The following is a 15,703-nucleotide window of genomic DNA, read 5'->3' as shown; positions in this document are numbered from 1 at the left end:
CTTTTTTTTTTTGGTTATTAGGTATCCCTTTTGCTTCGTTCAAGTTATGTATTTTTCTTTTGTCGACATTGATTTTCTTTTTATATATAAAAAGTTGGTTACATTGCACGCATTGGGTAGAAGTTGGGCGTGAAAACATTAAAGCCGACATATGAATGAATTCAACTTCAAGTCAAAGACAATCTTTAAAAGTAAATGTCAAAATTAGATCATAGGCCCGCCTAACCGCCCCTAAATTCATCGCTCTCTTAGTCAACACTCAACATTCTCTCTGGTGTTACCTTAAGATAGGATTGTAAATTTTGATGCAAATCGGATAACAGATCAGACTGCCCCTGATTCCCTTTAGATAACCCGCCCGCCTTACATATAAAAAAGAGGTAAAGTTCTAATGTGGTCAAGTATCCAGTGCATCTATTTTTCCTGAAAGAAAAAAAATCGTATTTCATTTTCTACATTACATTGCAATGGTAATACAATTTGTGTAGCATCTATACTCTGTTTTAACAAAGTACAAAGCAGAGTAACTTTTTCCCTAATATAACAACTCTATACAAAAAAAAAAAAAAAATACCAAAACAAAATCTCTATGCATATTTTCAAACAAGGAAGCTGGACTTCTCCTCTGGTTCGAGTTCTTCCCATTCCTCCTCAAATTCCTCCTCTCCATTTGAACAATCTAGCAAGATACACCTCTTATAAAACATGCAACTTGCAATGATCTCAATAACCATCAAAATAGAATGAATATATGTGATGGAAAATGCCTCCCACATGACAGCTGGGCTGAAATTACCTGAAACCCGGTATTGCCTCATAATACGAAATTGAAACAAGGCCTCCATTATAGCCATTCCTAAACTCGTCGGCAAAGCCAGAGCTAAGGCAGTGGCGATGCGTCCCCTTGTTAAAATACAAGCTTTCAGAATAGATATGTATCCATTGCAATTTTCCATGCCGGAGATTATAATTGCAAGATTGCATATTACCGTCGTGGTGGCGACGAATACAGAGTAAACAATTGCACCAAATGCGGAGAGAAGTAGAACGGAGATGTTAGATTTCAGACCGAAGAGATCAGCACCATTGAAGACGAGGAAGAGAAGGGAGAATGCTGTCACATTGCTAGAAAGAAAAAGAAAGGTATTGAATATATGAGTTGATAGAAGAGAAGGGTAAATTGGAAGGAACTTGGAGAAATGCGGTACCACATGCTTGCCGTACCGGGGCGAGTCACGAAATATTTGGATTACACAAGATTTGGCTAATAGTAGAAAGGTCAGTGTGAGGGGTAAAGACACGGAGAAAGAAAAAATTGTTTGAGAGAGCTTGAGGTTTAAAAGAGCAAAAAAATCGATTTCTGGGAAGCCAGCAGCTTTGAAAAGGTAATGAATGCGAGTGGAGAGAGCGGCGATAACGGAGGCTGAGGAAGAGGTGAGGGATTCTGAGAGGAGAACAGAGAGAGAGGCCGGAAAGATGAAGATTGCGGCAATGGTGGTGAAGGCCTGGTATCCTTTGAAGAAGGCATTGATGGAGCTCCTCATCACGTCCCTTGTCATACCCATTGTATCCTTGTGTAGTTGTTTTGTGTTCTAAAGAGAGAGAAAGTGAGAACCTTTCAGGTTTTTTGGGGCCTTTTGAAGAGAAAGGTGAAGCGGGCCTTTTAAGGACTAATCTTTCCAATCTACAATTTATCTCTTTCTTGGGATAAATTGGAGAGGTTCATGCTATATATGCTCCTCTGTTTCTCTGGGATTTCTCTGTTTCTGTAAAACAAGATTTATTTGAAGAGTTTGGTCAGCTGGATGTCTTGGTGATGTGTTTTGTATAGATGAAATGATAGGCCAACTACTGTAAGCTAACCACTAGTCTGGTTTTAAAGCAACCGTTTTCATTTTTTGGTTGGCAGGAAATTAGGAAATTGTAAACATCTTTTCCTTGTCTTTATAACCCTTTTTCCTTCACCTCCGCCTAAAATGATTTTGATGGATTAATTCTTCACCTCTTTTTTTTTCTATGTTGACCAAAACATTTCCAATATTATCTCCACTCACAATCTCTAATAAAGTTTGGCCATTCAAGATTGCTGCTTTCTACAGGTAACTGCTCATTCAAGATTGCTAATGCGTAAAATATCATCATAATTATTGGTTATATTTTACTCTCATAATTTTTTTATAACAATTTACCGGTCCATATTCTAAAATGTGAGGTCTCACCGTCTCAGTTGAAATTATACTAGTATAGAAAAATATTTGCCGGATATAGCGAAGACTATCAAATAGTATCAAATAGTAGTTTATGGTTGTGCAAGTAGGGATATAGGATAAGACTTTAGCGTCTAAACCTGCCAAATGGGCAGGTAAGAGAACGTAAAATGTTTAAAATTTTAGTTCAATTTTTTTTTTTAGAGAAGTACATCAGATTATTTTTCCTTCCAAGTGCCAATTATATAGGAAAATATGATGAGAATTGAATTTTTTTGCAACTATAATAATTAATGCCACATTTTATCTTTAAATTAAGTTTATAGATTCTTTATAAGATCGTGTGTCAAATTTGATGCCGAGTGAAAATGATTTGGCCATCAGTCAAGTATCAATTAATGACGTATTAACTAATATTTTAAATAGCTTGCTGGATATTCTTTATTTTTTTTTCATTTTATAATTGCACGAAATTTGATAGAATACTTATTTAGGCCATAAAAAAATGTATAGAAGTTTTAAGTATTTTTATTCTTATAATCGTCAAATTTGTGGACACACCTGTCAAATAATGTTATTGCCAATATAATTTATTTCAATGTTCTTCTTCTTCTTCCTCTTCAAAAAAAAAAAAAACACACACACAGCCTATTCCATTAATATATGAGTACGGTATATCATTATATTGGTAAAAATTATTTTCGTTCTCTTGCTATTACTATTTTGTTTGAGCATATATTGGTAGTGTGCACACATTTTAAAAATTAAGTGAAATTTATTTTCTAATCTAAAGTAGTGCCATTTATTTATATAGAAAAGAAATCCCTTTGGCCCCATTTTTTGGAAGAGTAAAGACAACCCCTTTCTTAAACTTCAATTTTACTTGGCTTGATGTGAACATAATATATGAACTTTAAAAAGATTTACTCAATACCAAAGAAAAATATTTGATCTTATATTTACTCATTAGTGAATTACATGTAAATGACGTATTACCTTAGAATGCAAAATAAATAAATAAATAAAAGATTACATGAATGGAAAAAGTCTTGTAACCGTGGTCATATTTAGATGTCCTTTTATTTATAGGATGTGATAATTTTAGTTAGTAATGTGAGATTTCTCCCAAGGAGGAAAAAAAACAACAGCAGAGATTATGTCATGCTCCACTTGCGAATTAGGTTTGATATTTTTCTGAATAATCCAAAAATTGTGAAAGGTTGAATATAGTATTGTCCTTTTCTTTTAATAGAAAATAATCAAACTGAAGAAAATAAAATTATTCACCAAGTGTCGAATGTTCCTTATGTGGAAATAAATCTGCTGTGATTCTAAAGGGATCGCAGGACACTGTTATTCCAAATTCATCTATTTATCTATCTAGAGATTCGTGCATAAAAAATAAGTACTATTGAGATTTGGGCATTTCAAAAAATGAAAGGCAAGATTTGAAATCACAGGTCCTGCGATCCCTTTAGAATCACAGCATATTTATTTCCTCCTTATGTACGTATGATGATAATTAAAAAGAGCATTTCACAAATAATAAAACTAATTACGAAATCAAGACCATTGATCGAATTATAATACATTTTAAGAATCTGAAATTGTTAGCCCCTCGTGAGCATATACTTCAACATTGTCTTTGGAAAACTAGATGCGAGCAAATCTTAATTGTATAAAATTAACTTAGTTAAATTGTAGATGCAAAGGATTCTACAAGAATTAACTTATTTCCGGAAAGTTCATTTGTTCTTGTTTGTGTTCTACCCTAGTATAAAGTAAAAAAGGGAAATTATAGTTCTACTACATTGGTGGAAACCAGTGTTGTAAGGTCCATTTAGGTCAATTAATTATCTGATTAGTTAGCGGTAATCAAATCGTTATATATTTTTTCGACTAATCGAAAAATTATTTCTGAATATGATTGATTATTCTCGAGAATAATCGATTAATCACTTGATAGTACCTTATCCGTCCGATGACTGCATACCGTTATTTACAACACTGGTGGAAACTACTTTGCTGGTAGTTAGACTGACGTACCAGCAAACAAATAACATGCACGTTACTCCATACGATTTGAGTGATACTATGTATTTATTTATATTTTTTTAAAGTATTTATACTTCATAATGAAAATATTTATGCATTATATTATTAGAAATCAAAATTTCTGGAAGTTATATTCATTGAACAAATTGAAGACAAAAAAGAAAAGAAAAGAAAATGGTCATTGATTTTTATAATGCAAAACTACAGCTATTTATTGGACACATTAAATTGGAGGAATTTCACGCATACCTCTCAAAAACTTCAAAATTACGTATTTCTCCATCTAAACTTTGAAATTACATGTTTCCCCTCTCCAAACTTCCATAATTCACAAATTTACCCACTTTATTGTCTTTATATTGAAACTCATTTTAAATTTATAAAATATTTATTTTATTTTTATTAAAAACATAATAATTTGTAGTCTATTTAAGAAAAATGTCGGTCTTAAATTGAATGACAAAAACTTTGACACTAGATAGATTAAGAGGAAGATTCAAATACCTTTATTTATTTTGTTGCCTCTCTATTATGTCTTCGTTTTTAAAATTTTTAATTACTCAATATCTAAAACCCAAGTATCCAAAATCAGACTATTAGAGCATCTACATCCCTAAAACTCAAAAGAATTTCTAAATAACTGTTAACTACTTTTTAGAAATTATAGTCTTTAAAGTTTCTAACTCTCATATCCCTGAAATTCAGTTTAGAGTTTCTATTAAGTCACGTCAGTAACAAATTAAAAAGGAGAAACAATTTGAGCCAATCATTTGGCCAACATAGAGTTTATAAACAGTTTCTTAATAAGAAACTTTCCTGCATAGTTTCTAAATAAGAAACTCTCCTACATCCCTGAAACTGAATTAGAAATTGCCACGTCAGATTAGAAACTCTAATAGTTTCAGAGATGTAGATGCTCTTAGATATGATTTGTATCATGTTTTGTGTACACAAAATAAATTACAATATTTAGACCTTGTTTCATTTGACATCGAAAACTTGCAAAGGCCACTGGTGAAATAAATCTCAAAATGGCCCTCAAAGTTGAGCCAAGCAGTAATTTTTAATGTAGTAGAGAAAAAATTATGACCATATATAATGATTTTATTTGACAATTTTCATTTTATATCGTTTAAGGATTAAAAAAAAAAAGACAAGATAATAAATGCATGAAAAAAGAAGACATTAAAATCCTCTTCAAAAAAGGGGACACATTTTAACTATTAATCTTTATTTAATTAATGACGAGTATTTATAACTCAACTTTTTTAATTTTTCAAATTTGTTTGTATAATGATCAAGATGTTGAAAAATGAGCTATTCTGAGTTATAAACAATTTTCAATCTCTTGATTTATACTTTAGTAAAAAAAATTCAAATGTAAATATTGGATTCGTCAAATAGTTCAACATCAAAATTTGACAGCAGTTCGAGTTTCGTTAATGGAAGTAAATCTAATAACTTTCTAAACCAAGTTTATTTTTTTATAATTTTAAGCTTGAACAATTAGGGGCGGATGATAATGTAATGAGAAGAGAATAAAGACCTCCATATGAATTGAAAATTTGTAATTTTGTTCATTAAAATTTATAATTTTTGTATGTATCAATACTTTTAGTTTCCTTATAAAATGAAATTGTACTACACTTAATTTTTTCACCACCCAATCTCAATTTATTAAATCGCTCATGGCACGACATTTTTTTTTTGTTTTGTTATTCAGTGGCAGATTTACTAAGACACAATGAGATCAATTGATCTCTATATTTTTTTTTTCTATTTTTTGTATTTATATATGATTTTCTATATAATTTACAATATAATGGTATGAGACTGTAAAATTATTCCTTATAATCAATATGAATATAAAACATACTTTATATGATTGACTTTTATTTACGTTTGATCCTCATTACTTGAAAATCTAGCTCCGTCCCGTCCCTGTTGTTATTAGAATGCATATTTAGGGTAAACTATCTTTGACAGTTTACATTGCGTAGTGTTTTGTTGTAGGTAAGCTAGTTAGATAAACCCGAAATTTTTATAAATGCCCAAAAAAAATAACAAATTATGAAATCTACCCTAGTTTGGATTGGATTTTGAAATCTAGCCAATCCGGTTACCAAATAACCGGATTTGGCATTTCTTTCCGCTGACTGGGTGCCCGGAAATGGAGATGAGGTCCGGTTAATGGATAACCGAAAATAGGAAAAATGTTTGGTTATTGAATAACCGGTCATAGGTTCGGTCAATGAATTACCGGAATTTGGAGTTTTTGTTTTTTTTTTTTGTAAAACATAAATTTTTTAATTTTTTTTACTTTTTGTATTGAAATATTAGAAATATTGAATATATTTATTTGAAAATAGATGGAATACAATATAATTTGATTTATTAGAAAGACTGTAACAAATAACCCGGATCAGTATTTTTCAAGCCAGTTTTTTCGCGGCTGTAAGAAAAATTAATATATTTCTTTATGTGCTATTGGAAAAAAATAAAAATGCTTAGATTCTGAGTTATTGATCCCGGTTCAAAAGTCACTTCTATGTAATCTAGAAAATATTGTGATCTTTCTAGGACATTTAATTTATAAAAAGTTGTATCTATTTTGATAATTTTTTTGAATAATAATTATTAAATAATTTAAAGTTTTTGTTTTTTTTTTTAAAATAGATACAACTTTTCATAAATTAAATGTCCTAGAAGGATCACAATATTTTCTGAATTACCTAGAAGTGACTTTTGAACCGGGATCAATAACTCAGAATCTAAGCATTTTTATTTTTTTCCAATAGCACATAAAGAAATATATTAATTTTTCTTACAGCCGCGAAAAAACCGGCTTGAAAAATATTGATCCGGGTTATTTGTTGCAGTCTTTCTAATAAATAAAATTATGTTGTATTTCATCTATTTTCAAAGAAATATATTCAATATTTCTAATATTTCAATACAAAAAGTAAAAAAAATTAAAAAAAATTTGTTTTACAAAAAAAAGAAAAGAAAAAGAAGCAAAAACTCCAAATTCCGGTAATTCATTAACCGAACCTATGACCGGTTATTCAATAACCAAATATTTTTCCTATTTCCGGTTTTCCATTAACCGGACCTCTTCTCCATTTCCGGGCACCCAGTCAGCGGAAAGAAAGGCCAAATCCGGTTATTTGGTAACCGGATTGGCTAGATTTTGAAATCCAATCCAAACTAGGGTAGATTTCGTAATTTGTTATTTTTTTGGGCATTTATAAAAATTTCGGTAGATAAACACAATAGTATTTTACAGTAAGCTGTATCCAATTTCGACTCTTGAAGAAGACTTTGTATTTATACATTGGAAGTTGGAACCCATCTGGTTGGCCAAACCCAACCAAGTATAAATGACCCATTTTGCCACCAGGCAGTGGTTCTAATTTTTTGGAACCAGTTAGAGGGTCTCCATCAGATGTCCTTTTTTTTTTTTTTTTGAGGAATACCGGGCAGAGGGGTCTCCATCAGATGTCAATTGTTAAAATGACAGATCAGATCAGATCAGACCATCCGTATTTCAAATTTTCAATACAACTAATGAATAGTAATTGAAATTGTCTGATTTTTTTTTTTTAATTTGAATAACATCCGGTTTAAGAAAGTCTAACCCTGTGTTTCAGAACTCAATAATAATAATAAAAAAGGCGATAAAAGAGGAGTGACGCTGTGATCGGATCTGACAGATGAGTTAACTTGTTATAGAACAGAAAAAAAATTGAGGGAAAATAACGGAAGAGAAGAGAAGCGGAGGTGAAATTGGTTCAATTTTTTTGAAATCAATTAAGAGAACCAACTAAGTCTGTCTAATTAGATAGACATACGGAGCTGGTCTTTTTTTTTTTTTTTTTTCTTTTCTTTATACAGACTGTTTTGGAGCACATAATAATTTTGTAGTTTTCCGTACTTTTGAGAAGTCCTTATTCTTTAGAGTGCATTTGGTTGGAACAAGAATAAAACTAACCCAAAAATAACACTATTTTTTGAACTAATCCACATTTAATTTAGATCAAAAGCTACCAACTATTTTTTGTCTTTTGTGAATTACCTTGTTATTCTACTAAACTAACAAAATTTTTAATTAGCTTTATTTTCAATTTTAAAATTAACTCACTATTTTTTCCTGATCCACCTCTCCATCCAAATACATATATTTCATTTTTAGTTTATGCAAAGCCGATCCAAATTACTTTCGGTGTCTATTCAAAATGCAATGACAGGTATTATTGTGCTTTGAGATTCGTGCAAAAAGTTTGAACGATCCGAATTTTCTACGTAACTCAAGTTTGAGAAGATGATGCTAATTCCCTTTTTTTACTGGACAGGGCTTTTTTTTTTGTCGCATTAGGTTTGTACATGATGCTGGTCAATTTTGCGCTCAATTGGGGACTCATGATTTGAATTAAATTTGATCCTTGCCGCTTAAATTTATCTGGAATTTTTTTAATTTCAATTATTTCCGTGCATTTGACCCACAATTTTGGCACCTTCAAAATTTAGACAAGCGGGCCCAAGAAACTGGCACTTCACCACTAGCAGGAATTTCTTAATTAATTTAAATCCCTCATATTATCTAATTAGGTCATCTAGTACAAGATGAGTTAAGGGTTTGGTAGAATTAGGAAGAAAATTCATAAATGATTCGGTAACGACGGTCCATAAATATGAATAATTGGTAGCAAGTCTATTCGTTTGGTAGAAAGTGTTGCTAAAAGTGTGCTTTAGACCTTTAGTGTCTTTCAATTTTTTGTTTGCTTAACAGTAGTGCAAAAAGTACGAAATTTAGGTTTTTCGAAATAATTTTGACTTATGTCTGGGTAAAACCAGTGTTGTAAATAACACTATGCGATTATTGGACGGACATGATACCGTCAAACGATTAATTGGGAATAATCGAAAATAATCGACCGATTAATAAAAAAAAATCCGTAATAGTTTAGTTACCGCCAACGACTAATTGACTGATTAATTGACTTAAACGAACATTTTTTACAACACTGAGTAAAACATCAAAATATGTTTCAACTGAATGCCAGAATGAAAGACAACTAGTATGTTACTTTTGAAATACAAAGAAATATTACATATTACTTCTGCCTCCCAATCTATTCAAAGTTTTTAAAATAAATGGATCAAAAAAATGATTTTGAAAATTATGGCCACTGTGGCTTGTCAAAATATTAAAAATTACAGTGTTGATAGGTTCTCTATGTTTACATTTTTAATATGTTGTATATGTGCAATTTAAAAATTGATTGGTAGTCCAATGTGTAATTAGGAAAATAAGCTTGTCGAATGAATATTTTATCAGGAGGAGGGTTCAAATGCCTTCATTTTTTGTGCATCCATTATGCCTCTATTTTTAAAAACTTAAATAACTCAAAGTGTAAAACTTAAACGTCAAAATAAAATAGTTAGATGCGATCTATGTTATTTTCTCTATGTGTCCATAAAAAATTATCGCATTTTGATTTTGCTTTTATATGAATCAATAAGTTGAAAAATCAACGTCTAGAAATTATCCACTAGTATATATTTTTACAAGTTCAAGATGACAACCAAAACAAAGTTGAAATGTCATAATTTTTTACACGTGCATAGATAAAATGATGTAGTTCATATCCAACGGTTTTATTTTGAATTTTAAGATTTAAATTTTGGGTTATTAAAGTTTTTAAAAATAGAGGCATGATAGAGGTACAAAAAATGGAGGCATTTGAACCCTCATCTTTTATCAGTTGTTATGTTGTAAAATAAGTTTGGTTGTTAATATATCTCTCTCTTTCAATTTGTAAATAATCAATCCTTTTGTTTTCTGCTTTATATGGAGATGATCATCGACTAATAAAATTTTGCCACATGTATGAACCATATAGAAATATAGAGAAAAGTGCAAAGAGTGAGTCTATGGTACTATGCATATCACGGGTTGTTACCATGCTACGGCTCTATATTCGAGTTTTGAAATCCTAACAGTCGATCCGAACCGTTCATCTTGTTCTCCATATTAATATGTGTTTGGAGACCAAATTTTACATTTTTTGAAATATTTTACTATTTTTTTAGATAATTAGAAAATCACTTGATCTGAAGATTCTGGACCATCCAAAAACAGTGATTTTCAATAAATCTAAAAAAATAGTAAACAAATTTCAAAAAATGTAAAATTTGGTCTCCAAATACATATTAATATGGAGAACAAGATTAACGGTTCGGATCGACCGTTAGGATTTGAAAACTCGAATATAGAGCCGTAGCACAGTAACAAATCGTAATATGCATAGTACCATAGACTCACTCAAGTGCAAAAGTCTATTCATTTAAAAAAAAAAATAAGATTCACATTTATCTAGTGTTTATACTTTATACACTTTGTTGTATGGATACAGATATGAATATTGTACCGATACATATACGACAATACAATAATTTTTAAAGTGATTTAAATACAACAATAAGAATATTGATACAACGATATGATACATATAAAATGGATTCAAATTTGCTCATTTTCTTAAGAAAATGAGCACCCTTCTATTTTTTCATCCGGGCCGTTCAAAATCGATCACACGACTTCAATTACATTTGATTTGTTTTAATATATTATATTGATATAAAAGAAAAAAAAAAGTAAATGAAGCCGTGTAATCAATTTTGAACGGCCCGGATGGAAAAATAGGAGGCTGAGAAAAGGAGCAGATTTGGAGTCATATTAGATACGATAAGTAACCATATATATATGAAGTATTAGAATAACATAGTTTATCCATTATTTACAGATGTGACAAGAAAAGGAGCAGATTTGGAGCCATATTAGATACGATAAGTAACCATACATGAAGTATTAGAATAACATAGTTTATCCATTATTTACAGATGTGACAGTTGGTTGTTGGTGTGGGTTAGTAGGCCACTAGGCCTCAAAAGAGATGTACAATTGTCATCTTGAAGTGAATAGAATGAGATGTGTAGAATAACAGTAGAATTAGGGGGTCCTTGTGCCCGTCAAGCATTTTGATGAGCTTAACTTTAATATCTGTTAAAATAGTTCAAACGAATTCAAACTGTTGAAATTAATTTACGAGTTTACATATTAAATTTATAAATTTTTGACTTAATTAGTATAAAGTTAAGCGGTTAAAAATAATGTTTCTAAGTTAATTTTAATACGTTCGTCTTTTTTTTATCACTTGACTTTATACTAAATTAGTTCGAAAATTTATAAATTTGACATGGAAATATATTACTGGTGTAATAGAATGGTTTTAACTGTTTGAATCAATTTATTATTTTAAATCAATCTGATAAATTTTAAAATTAAGCTCACAAAAAATTTAGTGAGTTTAAGAACACCATATTCTACTTCATAAGACATCCATCATACTTGTGCTCTTTACTTTTATAGAAATTATATTATTTATTTGTTGTGGGTATTTCTTACATTGTTTGCTTAATAATAATGCAAACCCGTACGAAGGTTTAGGTTTTTTGAAATAGTTTTAATTTATGTTTGAATAAAAAACAAAGACAATGTTTTATACGTGGGAGGTTGTAAGTTCGAAATTCTGAAAAAAATGATCTTTTGTGAATAATAACCGGTGGCTTAACTTCCAACATTAATTTGTTCAAAAAACAAATATTTTTCAATCGAGTGCAAAAATGAAAGACAACTAATATGTTACTTTTGAAATACAAAGAAATAATATTACATATTATACCTTGCTTCCCAAACTATTAAAAGTTTTTAAAATAAATAAATTCAAACAAATTGATGTTGAAAACTAAGATATAACTGTGGCTTATCAAAACAATATAAATTAGAATTGTAGGTATATTCTCTATGTTTACATGTTAAAAATGTTGTGTGTGTGTGTATATAATTATATATATGCAATTTAAAAATTGATTGGTCGTCCAATGTGTAATTAGGAAAATAAGCTTATCAAAATGAATATTTTATTGAGTTGTTATGTTGTAAAATAAATTTGGTTGTCAACACTGTTGTAAATAACGGTATGCGCTCGTCAGATTAACCTAATTAGTTTAAAAACGGATATGGTACCGTCAAGCGATTAACCTAATTAGTTCAAAAACTTATAAATTTCGACATGTTCGATCACTTGACTTTATATTGAATTAGTTCAAAAACTTAAAAATTTGATATGTAAATGCACTACTACGAAGTACATCGGTTTTAACTGTTTTAATTTATCGTCTGAAATCAATTCGATAGATTTTGAAGTTAAGCTCACAAAAAATTTAGTGAGTTTAAGAACACCATAATTTTACCGCACAAGACATCCATCATATATACTTGCTCTTTACTTTTATAGAAAAATATATTTTTTATTTGTTGTGGGTATTTCTGATAGTTATGGCATTTAGCTGGAGCTTTTATGAAAATTGCCATTTGTACATTATCCTCCCTTTTATTGTGTATCAAAGTAAATACTTCTATAGCTCATACTACTACTACTACTACTAACAACAACAATAATAATAATAATAAAAAAAAAAACAATAATAATAATAATAAAAAAAAAAAGAATAACAACCATCTCAACAAACCAATCAACAAGACTATCAACACCTAGGCATTGTCCTCCAGAACTTTGGTGTGCCTTAATTATCCATTAACACTTTTAAATGTAGGCAATAATTGTGTACCAGGCCCCCCTATAATTATAAAAGCTAACGACTTTATCTCCCAATGATATGAGATGTACATATAGCGACCCTTCGTAACTCATAACTACCATAGTCAGCAGCATTTGAGTGACTATTTTGCAGCACTGCAATAAAAATATTTTCTGCTGGATCAAAATTAATTCGGTGTCTAATTAAAGTTTAGAAGTCCGGTTGAGGTTTGTATCAAATTATAGGCGATTAAGATCTCATTTTACACGGTCAAGTATTGGACTGGATTTGAATTCGCAACAGGTGCATGCAGATGCGGGAATAAATCTGCTATGATTCTTTGAGAATCACAGACTCTGCTTTTCTAAATCCACCCATTCATTTGTTTTGAGATTTGTGCACAGAAAACAACAGATTTTGAAATATGTGTATTCCAAAAAATAGATGGATGGATTTGGAAAAGTAGGGTCCTGTGATTCTCTAAGAATCACAACATTTTTATTTCCTGCAGATACAGGGCACACTGTATACATGAATTTTTTTAAAGTGAGACGTATTGATAATAATTTTGTAAATTACGTATATTTTTGTAATTTTTATATAGAGAAGTTAGTCTTGGATGCATAGTTAATAAAATATTTTGCGCAATGAAGCATAACTTTATAAATACTTTCAAATTCAAGAATAATTCATAAATTTTTATATTTGAAAGTATAGGTTTAGTGGAATATATACTTCAAAAGATATTTTGACAGTCTATTGAAATTAAAATTTGAGAAGCTGGATGAATAAGTATGATATAATTTCATTTTACAAGAGGGCTATTAATAATAATTTTTGCAAAAATTGAAAAAATTAAAGAATAAAAATACAAAATTTTAATTCTTTTCTTTATATTTTCTTCCTTCTTCCGAGCCTTTCCGCTAAGCATGACGTTGGCCCTATAATGTTTGTTTGTAGAAAACAATATGATGTTATTTAAGCCCACAAATAATGTACTAGGAACAACAGAAACGCAAAATTAAATTTATTACAAATGTGACTCCATGAACGGTCTACTTGAAAAAAGAAATGAAAAGGAACAGAAAACTAAGTTCCCTTTTCCTTTGTCTGCTTCTTTTTCTTTTCTTTTCTTTTTTTGGTGAGACTTAAGCATCCAGAAATGCTTTGGATGGAATTATCATCTGAGATCTGAGCCATCTGACAAATCAAAGGACACGTCCATTGTTGAGAGCTGAAGATAATAAACCCAACATCAAAGAGGCAAGTAAGCGGGCCTCGTTAGCTTTGACGCCAGGTAGGCCCATAGTCATGACAGCATAACCGCCATTTTTGCTGCCTAATTATAATTTATTGTCATCCACCAATTGTCATCTCATCTAATATAATTATAGATCAATATTAATACAAGACCTTTGTAACTAGCTATATCTACGAATTACTTTTTGATGTAGTCTAAGACTATGTTTAAGAACTCTATCGCAAAGAGAAAAGAATAATGTATCGTAAAAGTCAATTCTCTCTGTACTCTGATGTAAAAGTCAATTTTCTCTGTACTCTGATTTAAAGGTGATGAAAATTACTGAAAATGGTTGAGTTTGCACAACTACTTCACCTCTCCTCTTCTCTACTCCTCGTCCTCTTCAATTTTCTTCTTTTGAAGTAGGTGAACGGATCTAATTATGCCCCTCCCCCCAGAGGCGGAACTTGACTTTGAATATAGGGGTGGCTAACCGAATAAACATCATATTTGAAAAATATTAAAATAAAAATAAAAATCTATATAACATAAAATATTCACTATTTAATTTCATAAAAAAACACAATAAATAAATAACTAACACTAATAAAATAACATGTTTATCAAAATAATTAACATAACATATTTATATATATTTTTATAAATTTAGACATATAAAAAGATATGCCATCTTACATTCATGTCCTTTAAATTTTTTGTATTATCATAGGGAGGCTGAATACACATAAAATACAAGTTTCAAGTCAATTTTTATATACTTAATAAAAAAATTTAAAAATATTGAGGGTGGCTTTGCCACCCCTAGATTACCTTACCTTCCGCCCCTGCCTCCCCCTCAAATGAAATCCCCTCTCTCTTCCTTCTCTTTAATAATCACGTTCTAGAGCACAATCTAAGATGTTCATAAAAGTATTTTTTTTTTTTATAAAAAAAGATACTTGTGCTCTAGAGATTGTGTATGAATCTTTTCAAAAGTTTTTTTTTTTTTTTTGTATGAATCTTAAAAAAAAAAAAAATACTTTTATGAATCTCTGAGATTGTGCTCCAGAGATTCACAAAAAGTAAAAGGATGAAACTCTTTCTTTTATAGATACTAGGATTAATTTTCTGTTTATTATACTTTTAGGACTAAAGACAAGTGTTTAGAAACGTGCGTCTTACTTTTGAGTACTTAATCCTCTTTATGTTATTTTTATTCCTCTTTATGTTATTTAAGAAAATATTGGCCGAAATGAACTTCTAAAACAAATAAGCCTAATCTAAACTACTTCATAATACTTAGGCAGATAGGCCCAAAGATCCTCCACCAGAGCGCTCAATTAGTTAATTGACAAAAGTTCATTAGATAAACGAATGCTATGTGTTATTTATTTACCATTCATTTTTGTTGCTAGTGAAATACATTTTTATTTACCTATGCATGTAGCCAAACAACTACCTTAATTGTCTTTCTCTGCCTTGAGACTTGAAAAACTACCTGGTGCTAGTTACTGCCAAAGTCTTCCACTAGGCTATC

The 15,703-nt window shown here is 30.2% G+C and overlaps 1 protein-coding gene across 1 annotated transcript; it reads right to left on the bottom strand.

The window, feature by feature from the left end:
• Positions 1 to 468: 468 nt before the first annotated feature.
• Positions 469 to 1,786, bottom strand: LOC144572872 (uncharacterized). The gene has a single exon (XM_078322552.1). The coding sequence runs from the start codon at positions 1,563 to 1,565 to the stop codon at positions 600 to 602; it is 966 nt and encodes a 321-aa protein (XP_078178678.1). The 5' UTR covers positions 1,566 to 1,786; the 3' UTR covers positions 469 to 599.
• Between the last annotated feature and the right edge of the window lie 13,917 nt (positions 1,787 to 15,703).

Source organism: Carex rostrata, chromosome 20, assembly GCF_964058835.1.
Source record: "Carex rostrata chromosome 20, lpCarRost1.2, whole genome shotgun sequence".
NCBI lineage: Eukaryota > Viridiplantae > Streptophyta > Magnoliopsida > Poales > Cyperaceae > Carex > Carex rostrata.
This window is presented reverse-complemented; position numbering and strand designations above follow the sequence as displayed.

Excerpts from the sequence above, each read along its gene's own strand:
- LOC144572872 (XM_078322552.1), bottom strand. The coding sequence starts at position 1,565 with ATGGGTATGACAAGGGACGTGATGAGGAGCTCCATCAATGCCTTCTTC.